At 36.3% G+C, this 19906-nt stretch overlaps 1 protein-coding gene across 1 annotated transcript in view; it reads left to right on the top strand.

The window, feature by feature from the left end:
• The window catches only part of MRPS5 (mitochondrial ribosomal protein S5), a 39276-nt gene extending 21683 nt beyond the window's left edge, over positions 1–17593 (top strand). The window contains exons 6-11 of the mRNA XM_032216381.1: positions 2348–2438; positions 3921–3967; positions 9098–9155; positions 13467–13529; positions 14722–14858; positions 16149–17593. Of these exons, the coding sequence (XP_032072272.1) occupies positions 2348–2438; positions 3921–3967; positions 9098–9155; positions 13467–13529; positions 14722–14858; positions 16149–16373 (621 nt within the window). The 3' untranslated portion in view covers positions 16374–17593. The remainder of the gene's footprint in view (positions 1–2347; positions 2439–3920; positions 3968–9097; positions 9156–13466; positions 13530–14721; positions 14859–16148) is intronic.
• The last annotated feature ends 2313 nt before the right edge of the window (positions 17594–19906 follow it).

The raw sequence follows: 19906 nt of genomic DNA, 5'->3' as shown, positions 1-19906 counted from the left end.
CTTTACACATACATCTGTGCAAGCATGTTCTTTTTCATCACCCGTTCCTTAAAGTGTACATTCTAATTTGCTAAGTAAAAATCTTGCTGTGCAGCAGGTATTGGAGTCCTGAGTGATTATGTTTAGCATGGAGTTGTTACTTGCATTATCAAGGACATGCTAGCACTGAAGCCAAAGTAGATACTTTTTTTTCATATCTGTAAGAATTATAAATTTCTTAGCAAGGCAATTATACACTGAGCTATTTTCTTTTCCTACAAAGGGGAAGGAAGCAAACTAATTGCCAGTGCTCAGTGAACGGAAAAAAGTAGTGGCAGTCCATGGCTGCCTGTACACGTGACCAAGCTTGAAAAGTCTCTGTGGAATTTTGAGAGAGATGTGATAGCCGTGATTGTGATGGGTGACCGGGCACATTTTCTTTCTCAGCTGCACAAAAACAGCTGACGTGGGTAGGTTTTTTTTTTTTTTTTTAAAAGACAGTCACTTCTTGGTTGACTTGTTTCTATGTGCTGCTTTTGCCATCTGCTGGAAAAGGAAAAAAGGAGCCTTGGTCTCCTGCATTTTCATCCCCCAGTTTATCTGCAGTCTAATACGAATGCAACATTTCACACATTTTTAATAAATACCGGGCAGTCTATGGAATTGTGTTCTCTCAGTTTATAACAGCCGTATCTACTTTTAGTTAGAATCTGCTAATCTTTCAATCCTGATTTAATAAGAAGTCTTGGTTAGCATTATTCAGAGTGAACATTGAACACCTGGTGCTCTGACATTTAATCCAGAGTTGGGAAGTTGGAGCATAATCTTAGAGCAGTGGTTCTTAAGACATATTTTCTGATAATATAAAAGCCATACATTTTCTTCCCCTAAATCAGTGTATGATCTTAAGAAACATACCTTGACCCAAGGTTTGCTTACCGCAGAGAGCATATCTTGCAAATCACCTATAATGTGGATTTTTTTTCTCCTTAAAGATTCCCTTTTTCCATAAGAATGCATGTACAAGCTCTACTTTATTCATGTTAACATTTAGACATTGTGCAAAATCTTTGTGACATTTTACAACCTTGACAGGGTAGTTAAGTGAATCACTTGCAGTTGTTCAGTCAATAACAAAGTTGTTAAGTGAATCTGGGTTCCCCCCCCTTTTTTTTTTCTTGGTTGGAAAGGTTGCAAAAGATGATCACATGACCCAGAGACACTGCAAAAATAATAAATATGAACCAGTTGCTAAGCGTCCCCATTTTGATCATATGACTATGGGGATGCTACAGCTGTCATAAGCGTGAAAACTGGTGATAAGTCATTTTTTTAGGTGCCAATGTAACTTGGAATGGTCACTAGACAAATGGTTGTAAGTCAAAGGCCATCTGTAAAAGAATATTTGAAAACGTTTAAAACATACATATGATCCAGTAGTGCAAAAAAGTTTAAATCCTGAAAGGGACTTGTTAGGGTTTTTTTTGTTTTGTTTTTTGTTTTAGTCCCCAGAATCCCTGATTAAGGGGCAAAAACTAGTGGTGGAAAATTGGCTACATTTAGATGATTTTTTAAAAATCTTTACTCTCTCGTGGAACCTAGTCAAAGGTCATGTTGAACCTTAGGTTTCTGTGGGATACAGTATGAAAAACCATCTACTGCTGTGATGGCTAACCTTTTGGGCACCAAGTGCCGAAACTGGAGGTGCATGCACGCGCCAGAACCCAGAAGAGCAGCTGGCGACAGCGCACATGCCCACAGAGAGGGCTCTGTGTGCCATAGCTTTGCCAATACAGGTCTACTATATTAGACGATGTTAATACAGGTTATATATAATAACAGTGCCAATCCAATAGAGACAGGCAACATTTTGACATCTGTAATTGGTTTTTCTTACCATTATTACTTTCCTTGGTAGTTGAGGCACTTGGCCATTAGGGCAATTAGTCATTAGGGACCAATGGGATTTTGAAAAAAATATTGTTATAGCTTTTAGTCAGGTCTGTATTGTATTCCTTTTTTCTTTGCGTGTGACTTCCTTGTACCCTGCCTAGAACTCTTGTCAGTTAGAGCAGCCTATACATTTTCTTGCAGAAGTTTCATTATCTCTAGTTTGAGTAATGAAACTCTGCAAGAAAACAACCAAGCTCAGAGAGCATCTGGGGTCCCTGATTTCATGTCTACCTCAGAAAAACAGTATAATAATCTTGGAGTTATTTGCTTCTCAAATGAATAGCTTTCTTCCAACCCCAAATCATTGGGAGAGGAAGGGGGGGAAATCACAAATCTTTGTTCATGTTTAAAAAATTAGAATATATGTTACTCAATCCACCTAATCAAATTGAATAATTGCTACCTTTTCCTTCAGCTAAGATCTGTATTTAACATGACTTCAAATGAAGGCCGAAAAAGATCCATGAGGGCCCTTGTGGCTGTTGGCAATGGAAAAGGATCTGCTGGTAAGTAATTGTCCTCCAATAGATGACTCAAAGCGTGGAAGCTATAGGTAATCCCTTCCAATAGAGGTAGAAATTCCCTTTTGTTGAATGCATTAACATTTGGGGGATATTGCATCAGGCAGGCATCTTTTAGAATTAGAGAAGAGCACAAATAGCTTGTCTGCTCTAACTATCCAGACTCGTGCTGAGATGCAAAAGATCCCATTAAATTTAAGGTTTGGGAAATGATAGCATTGGACGTGGCTCAACAGGCACCCTGAACCTTGAACATATATTGCAATGCACTTTCTCTGAATATTATTCTGCAGAAAGATGGAGAATCACGTTAAGTGTTGATACTGTTTCCTTGCATGTAATGAGGTTGTTGCTTCTGTTAAACAGGCTTGACTGAAAATGGATGCTATTCATAGCGTTCTCCGATAACCCCCAGCACTTCAGATATAAGCATGTACTGAAGGATAGACAAATGAATGAGCTTTTAACTATCTTCACTTTGTGGTAGCAGGTCAGCAACAGGCTTTTCAAATCATCCCCCCCCCCTTTATTTTTTGAAGACATCTCCTGCTTTCATCTCATCTGTGATGTTGTTTTCATTTATTTCTTACCATTTGGTTTCGTATAGCCCCATTATTTGCTTTTGTCCTATTTCTCCTGGTAGAATTTAAATGTATGCAGTATATGACTTAATCAGCCAAGAAGTAAAAGAGAGAGGTTCTATATTAGGACCGAAATGTAGAAACAACACAGTATTGCCTAAATCTGGCAAAGACTGAAGAAACAGGGAAGGAAGCTTTGTAAATCTGTCAAGAGGGGTCTTCTTGGAAATAATCTGTTTCGTAGCAGCAACACAACCCAGATTGTAAAGCTCAGCATCAGGGACCTATTTATGTTCAGAACGAAAATCCCGCCCAGCAACAAAGCTAATATAATTAGCCATATTCATCTGTTAGATTTTTAAAAAATATATAATTAAAAACCTTATGACAGTCAGAGTTTTGCTGAACAAAAACTGGACCTTAGATTAATCCAGGAGCTAAGGGCATATTTATTGGGGGTAGTGGAAGGGGGCAGATCTTTTCCTTTTTACTTGGATATATTTGCAGCTTTTAAAAGTTCTAGTTCCGGGTGGGGGAAACCGGCATAGAATTTTAATATTACATAGATAAGGTAAAACCTTAGTACTGTATGTAATGTAACATATGTTTGAATGTATGTATATACAGTATGTATTAAATTTCTATGCTGTCCATCTTACTAATACAGAAACTCTGGGCAGCTTCCAATAAAATAAAAAGTTAAAAAGTACTTAAAACAATTAAAATTAGAATAAAAAGTTTAAAAGATAAGAGCCAAGATGATGGGCATCCTGGGGTGAGAATCTTCTCATATAAAGAACATTGGTGCTATATATAGGAGTTTCCTCATTTTTTGCAAGTTTCCATGGTGGTGTTTGTTTTCTAACAGCCCGTTTGTATTTATCAGGTTTTGCTCTAGGAAAAGCATCTCACATGAAGAATGCACTAAGAAAAGTATGTAATGCAAAAGCTTAACATAATCTATTGTTATTAAAGTCTGTCTTTACTTCCGTGGTTTTGAGATATAAAGTCATAATTGTCTGTTTCTACCCTTCTTTGAATCCATTTGGAAAATGTTAAATATCTCAGGACGTGTTTTCTGATAAACAAGCTTTCCTATCACTTTCTATTTGCTGCTTTTATATGCATTTGGCAGACACTGAATTTGTGTGCAAAATAAACACTCCGTCCTTCAGCTGTCCTTCTCATCACAAATTCCATAGACATCATTCATGGAATAATAAGGACAATGAATTGACATTGGTATAGATGGAGAAATGTTATTATTCACTGCTGCCACTTGTGGCCAAGATTCACTCAATTCCCATTGCTGCACTTGGGCACTCAAAAGATAGATAGGTTCTTCTGCAGAGTGTATCCCTTTTTCTCCTCTTTATCATTTTGAACAAATTGCCGTGTTTTCAAAAGGCAGATTTGGAGGATTTCACAATTTTAAAAGTCAGGGAAGAGCATCCACTTGAAAGATGTTGTTTGTCATGTATACAGAATCTATGGCTTTGCATTTGCATTCATGGTGAAGTGCAGTAGGTCGCAGATTCTTTGTGCTTCTCTTTGTGCTAAATAAATCCCTATTGCTCTTAACTTTTTTAGACTGAGAGGTGAGGAGAAGGAAAGAAATTATAAGAAAACTGATTTGTTTATATTTTGATGAAAATAATAGGTTATCAAAAATTTAAAAGGACCTGATCAGGCCTCTCAGTTGAAGCCAATTTATCATTCAAGGTTATACTCAAAAATGACTAATTGAAATCAACAAATATATACAGATTCTAAATATTATATGCAACTTTTTTTTATTTTCTGCATGTAACCTTTTTTATTTTGACTTAACTAAGACTTTGGAAGGAATATAATTTCTTTGGAGGTTTTTTTTTTTACTTTTTACGGACCATTTTATTTTCCCTTTTCTTTTTTTAAAAGAATGATGGATTAATTAAACATCTATTTTCTTTGTTTTTTAGTATCATAATTATTTTTCATATCTTTCTGTTAAGTTCTAGGCGAAGAACAATAAGGTTTCCTTAATTCAGACTTGACATTTCTCTTGAATATCAATCTTCTAGATTAAATTTAGCCCCTTATTTGGGCATCTGGATTGAGGAAACTTTTGCCTCCTGGGGACTTCAAGAAAGCTGACAAAAATTAATATTTTATGACCCAAATTATTAAAATGTCATGTCATACTAAATAATCTGGAAGAATTTGTTAAGTATATATATATATATATATGTATATATATATATATATATATATATATATATATATATATATATATATATATATATATATTTTTTGGTTTTAAGTATATTTTATTCAATTTTCACATTCCATTTGCAATCATTTATATACAGGGTATTTACTATAAAAAAAGAAAAAAAAAAAGAAAAAGGGAATAAAACGAACAAATAAAAAGGAAACACAACTCATCATTCACAACCCCACCTAACCCTTTCATCCTCCATACACCCCATCTACCCCCTCCAACTTTCCTTTCTCCCTCTAACACTCCCCTCCTACTTCCCTTTCCCCTCAAACCTTCCTTCTCCCCTTACTCCCCGGACACCCTCCTTACATTCCCCTTACTCCTTCCTTACTCCTCCATCTTCTTTCCCTCTACCTCCCTCCTTGGTGTATGCCTTTATTCGAGTGTTGTTTGATCTGATAAAAGTAAAATGAACCAAGGAAAAAAAGAAATAAAAAAAGGGAAAAAAGAAAAAAAAAAAAAAAACCACCGTATATAAATACATTCTTGTTCTTATTAAGACTATGTTAACACCCCCCCACCCCACCCCCCACAAATCCCCATCCCTAATCCTCCCGACTTCCCAGGGCCCACACCTGGCACTACCTTCTGTCTAAAATATCTTGTATACATATGGATTAAAAAATAAAAGTAATATATCAAAAGAAAAAAAAACAGAGAAAAGAAAAAAAAAAAAAGAGAAAAGAAAAGAGAAAAGAGAAAAAAGAAAAAAAAATAAAAGAAAAGAAACCACTCTTTGTGTTGATCTCAGCCCCCTATCTTTATCTATACTTAAATAGTATAAATCATTCTATCTATATTTTATTCTCGTCTCTTACTTCTTTGCTATTTACCCCAACCTTCTGTAGATTCTCCCGTTCCTCTTCCTAAACCTCATGATCCCTTCCAATAAAATGTAAGCAGCGTGGTTCATGCCATATATTCAAATATAACTTTACAGACAAGTAATCAAACTTTCCCTTCTGGTAAAATTTAAACAGCGTAAGTGATCTTTCTTTACCCCCTTTTCAAACAGTAATTCAAAATCCCCTTCTTAGTAAAATTAAACAGCGTAGATCAAATATTACTTTACACAGGAATCAATTTCTATCTTAAGATAATTGCAACTGACTTCCTCTTCTAATAGGATTTAAATAACGTAGTTCATTCCACATGCATTTTACCCTCATCCCTCACTTGTCTGATATTTACCACTATCAAATTTATACTAGCATTTGTTTAAAATATAACTCAGAGGGATTTCAACCAACTTTCCCTTCAAATGAAAGTTAAGTAGCATGGATCATTCCACATATTCAAATAATACTTTCAGCAAGAGTCAGTTAACCTTCTATTTTAAAGTAATCCCTTCTAACAAAGTTTAAGCAACATAAATCATTCCGCATTCTTTTTACACTTATCTTAAGATAATCCCAACCGGCTTTCTGTTCTAATAAACTTTAAACAACGTAAATTTTACCCTCATCCCTTGCTTGTCTGATGTTTACCACAAATAACGTAGTTCATTCCACATGCATTTTACCCTCATCCCTTACCACTATCAAATTTGTACTAGCATTTGTTTAAAATGTAATTCAGAGCGATTTCAACCAACTTTCCCTTCAAATAAAAGTTAAATAGCATGGATCATTCCACATATTCAAATAATACTTTCAGCAAAAGTCATTAATAAGCTTTAAACAACGTGAATTTTACCCTCATCCCTTGCTTGTCTGATGTTTACCACTATCAAATTTATGCTAACGTTAATTTAAAATCTAGCTCAAAGTAGTTTCACCCAGCTTTCCCTTCTGATAAAAATTAGTCCGCTTTTTCTACCGGAGAGAGGTCTCAAACCCCCATTCAGTCCTCAACTTTAGCAAGCATTTTGAAATGTCTAGATTCTCGATCTCCGTTTTTCTGCTTCTCCGAGGGAGGAGGGGCTACCCCCTCCATCTTGCAGCCACATGGCCTGCCGTTTGCCTTCTCCTTCCGCTTGTCTCTCCTCTCTTCCAAGCGAGTCAGGAAGTCCCGCCTTCAGAATCCTACAATAGAAATCTTGAGCCTCCGAAACAGAGTTAAGACGAAATCTTTGATTCTCAAATGTAACCGTGATACCGGCAGGGGCCTCCCATCTGTATCGAATCTGTTGACTCCTAAGCTCCTTAGTTAAAAAGGCGTAATCCCTTCTTGCTTTCAGCATCTGAAAAGGAATATCTTTGAAAACAATCAGGTCCTGGCCGTCAACTCGGAAACTGTTATTATGAAGCTTTTGCACAATCGCATTTCTAGATTCTTTTGTAGAGAAATGTATAATTATGTCCCTCGGGAGCTGTCGCTGTGCCGCTATCAATGAGTTCTGGCGATAGATTTTCCGAATTTGCCAGTCAAAGTTAAGTCCCGGGCTTCCCAGCGCATGGCTGAAGGCTTCAGCAAAGGTCTGTTTCAAATTCTCTTGCTCCTTTTCACGGAATCCTCTGACTCTTATCGCAGATGCCTTCCTATTAAAATTTATCATCATAAGCTGTTTTTCGTTATCTCTAATTTCTTGTTGTAAAATTTGAATATTGGTAGTCAAATTAGAATTAGCCTTCTCCAGACTTTCCAATTTGTTCTCCATTTCAGCAGAGTAATCTGTCAGGGCAGACACGGCTGCAAACGTATTCGCCTTCATTTGATTAACTTTAGATTTTAAATCATCATATAATTCCAATACAAATTCCCTAATTTCTTTCTTAAAAGCATTAAGCATTTTAAAGAGATATTCCTGTGTTAAAAGTTCTCCAGCAGAGGGCATAGGAGACAAAGGCTGTGTTTCCAATAAAGATTCTTTAAATTCTTTAGACACATTTGTAGCAAGACGCTTCTTTGACTTGGGTGCCATAATAAATAAACAAGTAAGCAGAGCTTCGCTCCCCTCTATTTCAAAAGAAGAAGAGTTTATTTTGTTAAGGAGCAGTCTGCAGGAAGATAAAACCGGCTAAGTACATCAATCATCCACGGAGAGAAATCGCCATTTTGAGGTCTATTTAGACAAAGAAGTCTCTAAGACGAATGGTGCTGGTATTTACGATAGTAATAAAAGCATAAATCTCACAGGGGTGGGACCCGCCCGTATCAATTCTAGCTTGAAAAAACTTTGTTTTGTCCTGGGGGGGGCTAGCCTGTCTGGGGCTGCCAAAAAAAAAAAAGGCAGCTGAGAAGAAATGGCTGGAGATAAACGCTCCGCTTCGGCTGGATCTAATCTCTTTCCACAGCCAAAAAAGAAAAAAGGCTGTGGCTTACGAATAGACCCTAGCCTACGGAGCTATCCTCCCTGCCCCTTTCTTAGCCAAAAAGGGGTGCTATCTATGATCTTATTTAGATATACAGACCAGATCTCTGAGGAGCTCGGTGGAGCCCTCCTCGGCAACAGGCCACGCCCCCCGGAAGTCAGAATTTATTAAGTATAGAAGACTTTATTTATTTAGCAAATGCATATAGTCATCCGTCTCACAAAAAGTGACTTAAGTGGCGTACAGCAATTAAATAAAAAATAAATGTTGTAAAACAAGCATTATTAAAAATATAAAAGAGTTATTAAAAGTATAACGCAGAAGAGAGTAGATATTAATAACAATATTAATAATATTAACATCAGTAGACCTCCAGCTATTATTTTGATTCTTTTAATTGAAATAAGTACTAGATTGTAGTTTATAATTGACCCAGAAGTAAGTTTAATATTTTCTCTTTTATCAGACCTGTGACTTAACTTTAGAATTGAGTTGGTACATTTTCTTAATCATTTCTAGTTTTTTAAACTAATGTTGTTTCCCCAGGCAAAGAACAAAGCTATTCGCCATTTACAGTATGTTGAAAGATATGAAGATCATACAAGTAAGTATTAGAAATACATTTTGAAATTTTAAAAGTGAGCTAGTTGCAGTATTTTCCCCCAGATATTATAAAACTGATTATTTCTTTCATCTCTTTATCTGAAAATCCAATTTTTATGAACTTGCAAAAGTATGCCCTATCTGAAACTTTTCTTTTGGCCACATGAACGAATAGCTGTTTTACTCCATCTCAATACAATACAATACAGTAGCAGAGGTTTGGAGAAGGGAGTATGAGCTCCATTGAGAAATATCTATCTGGTTCAGTTCCAAGCTGGGAGAAAGACACTGGAAGCATGGAGGCTGGCTGGAAAGATGATTTAATGGTGAACACAATACAATACAATACAATAGCAGGGTTGGAAGGGACCTTGGAGGTCTTCTAGTCCAACCCCTGCCTAGGCAGGAAATCTTATACCATTTCAGACAAATGGCTATCCAACATTTTCTTAAAGATTTCCAGTGTTGGGGCATTCACAACTTCTGGAGGCAAGCTGTTCCACTGATTAATTGTTCTAATTGTCAGGAAATTTTCCCTCAGTTCTAAGTTGCTTCTCTCCTTGATTAGTTTCCACCCATTGCTTCTTGTTCTACCCTCAGGTGCCTTGGAGAATAGTTTGACTCCCTCTTCTTTCTGGCAACCCTTGAAATATCCGAACACTCCTATCATGTCTCCCCTAGTCCTTCTTTTCGTTAAACTAGACATACCCAGTTCCTGCAACCGTTCTTCATATGTTTTCGTCTCCAATCCCCTTATCATCTTCGTTGCTCTTCTCTGCACTCTTTCCAGAATCTCCACATCTTTTCTACATCGTGGCGACCAAAAGTGAATGCAGTATTCCAAGTGTGGCCTTACTAAGGCATTATAGTGGTATTAACACTTCACGTGATCTTTATTCTATCCCTTTGTTTATACAGCCTAGAACTGTGTTGGCTTTGTTGGCAACTACTGCACACTGCTGGCTCTTATTTAAATGGTTGTCCACTCGGACTCCAAGATCCCTCTCACAGTTACTACTATTGAGGAAGGTACCACCTATACCTGGGATGGCGAACCTATGGCATGCGTGCCACAGGTGGCACGTGGAGCCATTTGTCAGGCACACAGGGCTGATTTCAGCCTTTTTAAAAGCCATTTTCACCCTCCCCAGGCTCCAGATGCTTTATAGGAACCTAGGGAGGACCTTCAGGAGTTTCCCTAAAGCCTCCAGAGTGCAAAAACCCAGCCCTATGGGCAAACTGGAAGTTTGGGGACAAACTTGTTTGCTCGGAGTGCCGGTTTAAGCCCTACGGAGCCTTCAGAGGCCTTCCAGAAGCTTCCCTGAAGGCTCTGGAGGACAAAAAAATGACCCAACAACCAAACCAGAAGTCACTTCCGGTTTGCTTGTAGGGCTGTTTTTAGTCCTCCAGAGCCTTCAGGGAAGGCTCCTGAAGACTCCGAGGACTAAAAACAGCCCTACAAGCAAACCGGAAGTCACTTCCGGTTTGCTTGTAGGGTCGTTTATCTCCGGAAGGCTCCAGAGGGCTTAAATGGGCCCTACAAGCAAACCGGAAGTCTGTTCATGAACTTCCGGTTTGCCCATAGAACCGGTTTTTTGCACTCCGGAGGCTTCAGGGAAGCTCCTGAAGCTCCCGGAGGGCCTCCGGGGGACTAGGGAGGCTGTTTTCGCACTCCCCAGGCTCCTATAAAGCCTCTAGAGCCTGGGGATGGGGAAAAAGCATGCAAAAAATGGGGGGGGTGCCTATCATATGCGCATGCGTGCTGGGGGGGTTCGTTCCCCCCGCTAATGGCACACGAGCCAAAAAAGGTTCGCCATTGCTGACCTATAATATACCTATGGATTTCATTTTTGTTGCCTAAATGTAAAACCTTACTCTTTTCACCATTGAATTTCATTTTATTATATAGCGCCCAATGTTCAAGTTTGTCAAGTTCCTTCTGTATCTTAAGCCTATCTTCTGGAGTGTTGGCTATTCCTGCCAGCTTGGTGTCATCTGCAAATTTGATGAGTTCCCCATTTATTCCCTCATCCAATTCATTGATGAAGATGATGAGGAGTACTGGGCCCAAAACAGAGCCTTGAGGTACTCCACTGCATACTTCCCTCCATGAAGATGCAGTTCCATTGAGGACTACATGTTGAGTTATCAAATTATCACGTTATCAAATGCCTTACTGAAGTCCAAGTAAACTATATCGACGGCATTCCTCTGGTCCACTAATTTTGTCACTTTGTCAAAGAATGCAATAAGATTAGTCTTGCATGATCTGTTTTTGACAAACCCATGTTGGCTTTTGGCTATTACTTTGTTTACCTCTAGGTGTTTTGCTAATTCGTAGCTTGATTATCTTTTTCAGAATATTTCCTGGTATTGAGATCAGGCTGATAGGTCTGTAGTTTCCTGGATCTATTTTTTTTGAAGATGGGAACCACATCAGCTCTTTTCCAATCCTCTGGCAGTTCCCCGGTGCTTCAGGATCTCTGAAAGATATAATTCAGTGGTTCTGAGATCATGTCTGCCAGTTCCTTCAGAACCCTGGGGTGTAATCCATCCGGTCCTGGTGATTTGAACTCATCTAGGGTAGACAGGTGCTCACTTACCATTTTCTTCCCTATTTCAACTTGTGTTCCTAATCTGATTTTTGTAGTGCTGTTTTTGCTAGGTTGGACTGTTTTATCCCTTTGTGTAAAGACAGATGCAAAAAATGAGTTAAATAGTTCTGTTTTCTCCCTGTTGCTTGTCACCTTCCTGCCACTTTCTCCCAGCAATGGACCAATTGTTTCCTTAACCTTTTTCTTGTTTTTAACATGTTGGAAGAAGCTTTTTTGTTATTTTTTACTTTTGTATCAAGCTTTTCTTCATTGTGAGACTTAGCTTTCCTCACTTCATCTTTACAGGCTCGGGCTATTTGCTGATATTCTGCCTTAGTTATGTCCCCCTCTTTCCACTTTTTAGACTTATCTTTTTTGTCTTTCAATTTGTCAATTCTTTATGTAGCCATGCTGGTTTCTTTTGGGAGCTGTTATTTTTCTTCTTCATTGGTATTGTGCTAGACTGGGCTTTTGTAATCTCATGTTTCAAAATTTCCCAAGATTCTTGAGTTGTTTTCCCCTTGAGGATTCTCATCCATGGAATTCTTCCCAAGCTCTTTCTTAAATGTATTGAAATTAGCTCTCTTAAAGTCCAAGACTCTAGTTTGACTTTGTTCTACTACTTGTGTTTGTATAATGTTGAATTCCAATATTGCATGGTCACTTGCCCCCAGTGTTCCTGTGGCTTCAACACCTTCTATCATTTCCTCTCTGTTAGTGAGAATTAAGTCCAATATGGCTGATCTCCTTGTTCCCTTCTCTACTTTTGGGGAATAAAGTTGTCTGCTAGGTTCATTAGGAACCTTTTGGATCTTCCACTTGGTGCAGAGTTTGTTTCCCAGTTGATGTCAGGGTAGTTAAAATTCCCCATTACTATTGTGATGTGCTTCGTACATACCTTAGTTAGCTGACTAGCAAAAAGTTCATCTACTTCCTCTGCTTGGTTGGGTGGTCTGTAGTATAGACCTATGGCAATGTCATTCCCCCCCCCCAACCTTTAATATTGACCCAAATACATTCAAGATAGTTCTCATCGTTGTTGTGCTTTATTTCTGTAGAGATGTAGTTATTTCTTATATATAGTGCAACTCCATCTCCTCTTTTATTTGGTGTATTTCTTTTAAATAAATCTCACACCAATTCATTCTTTTGCATAAATTTCTCCAAATTCATAAGAAAATGTCAGGGTGCTTGCATAGTTCCCTAGGCCCTTTCCTCTCCCATCCCCAAAATTATCAACATCTGATTAATTTTAGCAGGATTATTTTGCTTTTTCTTTCAGATTATGCCTTGATTTTTTTAATGCATGTTAACTACTGTGATTCATTTGAATTAGCCACCTCAGATAAAGCACACAAACATAAATTAATTGCACCAATTTGTGGATTGCCCCAAACCGCCTTATTATTTATGTTATCTTAGCAATAGAAAAGCAAAAGTTTTGTCTTTTCTCAAGATTCAGAACCAGAAAATCAATACTTGGTTTTCATTCTGGCGCCATATAGTTAAAGATATAAACACTGTACAAATTGCTCTTCAGACAACTTTCAAAGCAATACACACTCAACAAATGAAAATGTTTCCATTTCCACTGCTGTATTGCTTTCTGTGTAGGAATTAGAGTTTCTGTGAACAAATGGTAAACATGCTTAAAATTGTGCATTGAAATCATTCAGGATTCAAAATACCTATTTAGTAATATTTTGTTTTTATTTTAGTTTATCATGATATTGCAGCCACTTTTAAGAAAACGACAATTCGGATGAAGAAGCAAAACAAAGGTGAGTTAAAAAAAGACATTTGCATATAAAATTGTGAATTTCTATTATAGGGAAAATGTATAGTATTTTTTATTCAGTCAGCTAATATTCATCCAGTTTGGACTCCACAGTGACCTTCTCAATTAAGTGGCTTTAATTTTCTTTTAAACTCTTTGATAGCAGCCCGGATTTAGTCTGTTATAATCACAAAGTAATGTAGAGCACAATATTTACTTGCGGAAGAATCAATGATAAAAGTATTGTCCAGTATTCATATAGTTATCTCAGTGGAGTGTTCTCATTTAATAAATTGCACATCTGCTGTTGTCATGAGAAATAAACAGTTGTTCTCCAATCACAGAGTGACAATTGGTCCTGCAGTTGAAATAACCACAAAGAGCTGTATTTGTAGCTTTTTCATAAAATACATTTGGTCAGACTTGGAATTTTAAAAGCTTTATAAGCCTTACCTCATGAAACAAGTTTCTGTTGGAAAATATAAGAGGACTATTATTCTCAATGAAAGTGACAGTAGAATATCTACTTCAAAAATAAGTATAAATCTACGAAGAGAAGTATTCTACATTCCATTTTACAACCGACATACCCCTCGGCTTCCTGTATTAGCAATATTCCATTGATTGCATTTTAGCAGACTTCTCATATAGACATTTTTAAAATAAATAACCATGCTAAACAAATACATCCGTTCTTACCCATTTTGTTTGATCTTATAGTAATATTAATTGCAATAATATCAAACAAAATATTAGGAAGAGTATGAATAGTAAGATCTTAAAAATAAAAATACAACATTTACTTTTTTACGGATGATATGTGTCTGTCAAAAACTAAATTAAATAAATTTCATGAAGTAGCTAATGTAACAGGTAAACATGCTAATTAATACAGATTAATAAACATAGAAAATGTTTATTTAAAAGACAAACAAGGAACAAACAAGGCATGTGAATAATATCTGAAGGAGATTAAATTAGGTTTTGCTGTTTCAAGTGAATTGTAACCGGACATTTCTTGTATTAGGAAGAAATTCATCACCTTTTGAAGCACTTAGCAAACCTGCTTCTAAGAATACATTATTGTAGATAGTCTAAAATAATATAGTCCTCAGATAAGTTGAAAAAATGTAATAATAGCTGCTGTTTATAATATTGCCATTTTTATTTGAATCATACTAAATTGTTTTTCACAGGGTATGGACTTCGTTGTCACCGTGCTATCATCACAATCTGCAAACTGATTGGGGTTAAAGACATGTATGCCAGGGTTTATGGATCGAACAATATACTGAATCTCACCACATGTCTCTTTAAGGGATTAGCTAATCAGGTAAAAAATAAGTGAGAGACTAATACATGCTTCTCAGAATGTTAAAAATATTAACTTGGACCTATATTGTAATGATATTTTATGAACTGTGCTTTGCCGTAGTGCAGTGGGAAGGTACAAGGATGGAATGTTCAAATTAATTTAAAGTGAATACCGGAAAATAATTTCTTGATCTCCTAAACATGGTTTGTGGAGTATGATAATTTTCTCCAGTTTTGGTTAAAAATAAGGTTTTTTTTACAATCCAAAGATGGATTGTATTTGTTCTTAAAAACTCTGCCATGGCTGACACTTGAGGCAGGTGCAGAACAAGGGCAACATTGATGCAATATAAAGGTGAATGAAATTAAATCAATTAGGGGTTTTGCCCAGGTATGACAATCAGAAGCCAAATAAAAAACTTGTTTTCCTTATTGTAGCCTAGTGTTAACAGCTTGAGTGACAGTCTCTCTTGGATTTTGGGCAAGTAAGAGATTTTCTCTCACCGTCTGCTGTCTGATCCATTATTATTGAAATATGCCACTTGCGTCCTATATGGAATATATTGATTTTTACCATTCTTCTCTCTTTTTGGCTAAATTTTGTTTTGTGAGGGGAGTGTTTTCATTTCATTCATTGAAGGATTTTCAAACAAACAAATTTCAGCTTTATAATATTGCTGTATTTTATTCAGCTTCATTTGTGATTTTTAGAACTTGCTTTCTGATTGGGTTGCTTGCTTGCTTTCATTATTATCATATGTCTGTGAAATCATCTCAGTTCATCTGACTTCCAGTCATTTTTATGCCAAGAAAATCTGTAAAGGTGGAAATCAACCAGTGGATCTCATTTGGTAGTAAGAATGCCAGTACATTATTATGGCAAATAGGCAAAATAGTTTTGAAGAACTAGTAAGTATGAAGAAGAACTAGGAATTAGTTTGAAGAACTAGTAAGTGACAAATATTGCTGGATTGAAAATTCAATACAAACAAACTGTTCACATGTATATTATTCTTTCAATGTCTTGACTTTTCAAATCTTGAACTTTCTCTCCTCATTTCAGGCTTTCAGCCTTTCCTTACCAAAGGCTATTGTGTCCATCTTTCCTGATATACTAAAATATTGAAATGAAAGCTGAAGCTAAGGGATACTATGTTTCATACTAAAAACAGTAGAGTTTTTAAAGAGTTAAAACTAGCAGCTAAGGATAGCTTTTACCTTCTATGAAATTATTGGTTTACTAAATTTTGAAAACGGATGAATTGGCGTTTCTGGAGATTAGAATACTCTCTTTGAATTATCCCCACAGGAAACTCATCAAAAGCTAGCAAACAAGAAGAAGCTCTATGTGGTAGAATTCCGTGAAGAATGTGGCCCGCTGCCCATTGTTGTTGCAAAGCCTAATAATGGACCAGTCAGAGAAGATCCTGAATCAGAAGAAGTAGCTCTTGATGTCAAACTGGAATGGAAAGAAGTGAAGGCAGCACAGGGAATGAAGAGTAGATGGGCTGATGTCAAAAGAGCGGTTTGGTAGATTTGGGCAGTATGTAGATATAAACATTAAAGAAGAGCCAGCATAATTGTATAATAAGGCAATATTTGTTTCCACATGAAGTGAAAAAATATATTATTGCTTGCCTTGATTATTGCAGTCCTTTATAATGTAGTCAGTTGGTGTCTATTTGAAATGCAATTATTTTGTGGTGTGCAGGCCGTAAAGGAAAAAGAATTTACAAAATCTCTTGACAGGAAAATGAATCTTTCCTCAAATAACTGAAGAAGATAACAGTGTGGAAAAATAAAGTTATAATTGAATTTCATTTTGCTTCACTTACCTCTATATGTTCAAGTAGGAAACTTGGGCTTTTAATGAATGTGGTAATTTGGTGCATTTGGTTTTTATTACTACTTGGACAATACTGAACCAAAAGGAACAATTGGAAGAAGTCCTAGTAATGTTAACAAGTTTTGGATAACTCCTTGCCACATTCGTCATTATGACAGAGGAGGCAAATTGGTTGCAGAAAGCTGCAGGTCCAATTTCAGGGCTGAGAGAAATAAGATTGAAACCCTAAGGAGCAGTTTTAAACAATGTAGGAAGTTCTGAGATAATAGAAGAAATCGTTTGTCATAGTATAAGACTTCAGCAATATCATCAACAATCTTAAAACTTACATCCACCACTTTCAAACATACGTAAAAACATTGCATCCTTTTTTGGTGATGGAACAAAAAGTTTTCTAGGTTGATAGTAGGATAGAACTTATTGAAGTCTTGATTGAAAAGGCATTCTTTTTCTGAGAATCCAGATAATGAAAATGCCATCACTGAATATCAAATAAAGGAGGGATTTAAGAGGGTAAAAGGTAAGAAAGCTGCTAAGTCAATATGTTGATGATGACGTGTTGTGGAGCTAGCATAGCTGTGACCTGATTTCCTCATAAATGTTGTTGTCAAAGTAGTTATGAATTCAGTGCAAAATCAAAAGAACTGGTGGCAAGGTATGCTTTATGGACAGCCCTGATTATATTTCTAATGCTTAAAAGGAAGGTTGCTCTACAGTAGTAGCTCAACATCCATAGTAGCTAAAATGGTATGATCAGATAAGATTGCCAATAAATTCCAGTTTATACATAGTATTTTCTATGTAGCTGACAGGACTTCTGGCATAAAGTGACTTTGTTTATGTATAAAGGTGATTAAATTTGTAATAAGTTAATGTTATATCCTGAATAAATGTCAAACATTTGTTTAGCTTTTTAGTACAATCTAGTTAGCTCCTTTTGCATAGCCATCTGGGTGATGACGCATTTTTAAAAACTGCATTGAGAAGGTATTTTCTGGTTAAGAAAAAAATATTAATGTACTGAGCAGATAAATGACTAATAATTTACAATTAGTTAACATCAAACTCATTTGCATAATTTAATTATATATATCAAAGGAAAGTCTAAGCAGTTGTTGCATCTGAAGGTGCAAGCTGGCATGTACTTCCACTTTTAATAACATAACAGTTTGGGAATTCTCTTTAGCCCAATAAAAAGTCTTGTTTTCTTCTTAGAGGACACAGTATACAGTATATGCTTGTAATGGTTTATCTGGCTTTAAAATCAACCCTTTCCTCCTTCCCCTTTCCCCATTTATTTTAGTGAAAACCAGGGTGGATAAAAATTGTTTTGTTTTTTTAAAAAATATATCAAAAAATAAGATTTTTTAAATTTAAATTGGATTTTTTTTATTTTTATCAAATTTATTTTAATAAAATGCTTTTGGAGTAAAAATCTATCTGAAAATAGTTTTCTATTTAAGATACATTAATAATTTAGTTTATTCAGAATGAAATGGAGCTTAGTTATGTAGCATGAGGCTGTATATTCTGCAATATTGGGACTGTCGATAAGTCAATAGCGGCTCGGGAGGAGCCGCTGCAGGACAGAGATGACAGTTGCTCTTTAAAAATTAGCCTTTTTACTAGTAATTTAAATCATGATTTAAATTGACTTGATTTAAATCAAATCCACCCTGGCGGAAACAAAGCTGATTTAAATATTTCATTGCAACAGTGAATGCTTTAGGACAGGGGTGTCAAACTTGTGACCCGTGGGGCAGATGCGTCACATGCTAGCCCCACCCCGCCTGGTTTAGGGAAGGAAAAGTCCCGATACATCACGTGACGCTGCCATGACAATACGAGTTTGACACCCCTGCTTTAGGATATCACTTGGAAAATACAGAGCTTTGTACAGATTTGGAAATAAATTCATAAAGAGCAAATTTCTCTTTAATATGACACAAGAGGAATTTGTTCATACATGAATGAACAGTAATCATATTTAATTAAAATTCACTCTATGTTTGTGTGTGTGTGTCTGTAAAATTGCCCTTAATGCAATTCAGCTACATTTAACTTACATCAGAGAACATTCAGGAATACCATTTCTCCACCTGTCAACTAGCCCAATTCAATCCTCCAGTGAAAGCAAGTGTGGCCGTGTTAATTATATTTCAAATTTGTATGCCTGGCATTTTTGGTTGCAGAAGATATTTACATTTAAATATTCATTTTACTGTAAGCTGCCAAGAGGACTTTGATTGTAAGTTGTCATATAAACATAATAAAATAAGTAAACTTTTTAAAATACAACTGATACACATTTCAAGTTACCATAACTCTTTTTGTTACATAATTTTATTGCAAATGCTTTCATTCTCTTTAGCAGTAGGGGAGGGCACTTCCCATTGTGCTCACAGAACACGGGGCAGAAGAATTTTAACTCTTCCTTCCTGGTGGATCCTGAGAAAAAGTGCCCTTTCCAGGAGCTGCTATGAATTGAGACATGATGAGCCCACTCCACATTTAGATGGCATGAAAAAGCTAATTTTGGAAATTATAAAAGAACAGGAAATTGTGTTGGTTCACAGATAAAGAGGCATAGCTTTCTGTCTCAATTACGAAACAATTTGGCTAAACCTGAGGTCTCTCTTATCTTAATTGCAAGAAGGGGATTTAAATGCCTTTATGGATGCATGTCTTATCCAAGTTCCAGAATAGAAATGTAAAGACACATATTACTACAAATCTAGAAAACCAAAGAGTCATCAATCAATCTAAGAAGGCATCTAATTACACCTAATTCATATTAGTGGTTATGTGGATATTCTTGGAATGCTGCTACCATTAACTTCAGCCAACATGGGTCAAGGTCTCTACTGCAGACCAGAACCAAATAGATTCTAAATATCTGTAAGTCTCTACCATCTCAGCTGTAGCCCAACTATGTCCAGAAGGTGTCAGCCTACCCTTTCTCAAAATTACGGACAAGAAAATCAAGCACACTGAAGCTCTCTTTATTTTTTCTTTCCCAAACTGAAATGTTAGAATTGGTTATCCTTAAATTATGTTCATAAATGCTACTTTTGTAAGTACAGTTACAGGTTAATGGGAATATGTGTGCACTACAAAGTTCGATTGGCTTAAGTATTCTTTTCCAAGAAAAATCTGGAGAGGACCTTTGTTTTTTGCTTTAAAAAAAAAAACTAGATATAAGTGAATTGTCCTCTATCAGT

This window comes from Thamnophis elegans, chromosome 4 (genome assembly GCF_009769535.1).
Source record: "Thamnophis elegans isolate rThaEle1 chromosome 4, rThaEle1.pri, whole genome shotgun sequence".
Taxonomy (NCBI): domain Eukaryota; kingdom Metazoa; phylum Chordata; class Lepidosauria; order Squamata; family Colubridae; genus Thamnophis; species Thamnophis elegans.
The sequence above is the reverse complement of the archived record's forward strand: the minus strand, read 5'-3'. Positions and strand labels throughout refer to the sequence as shown.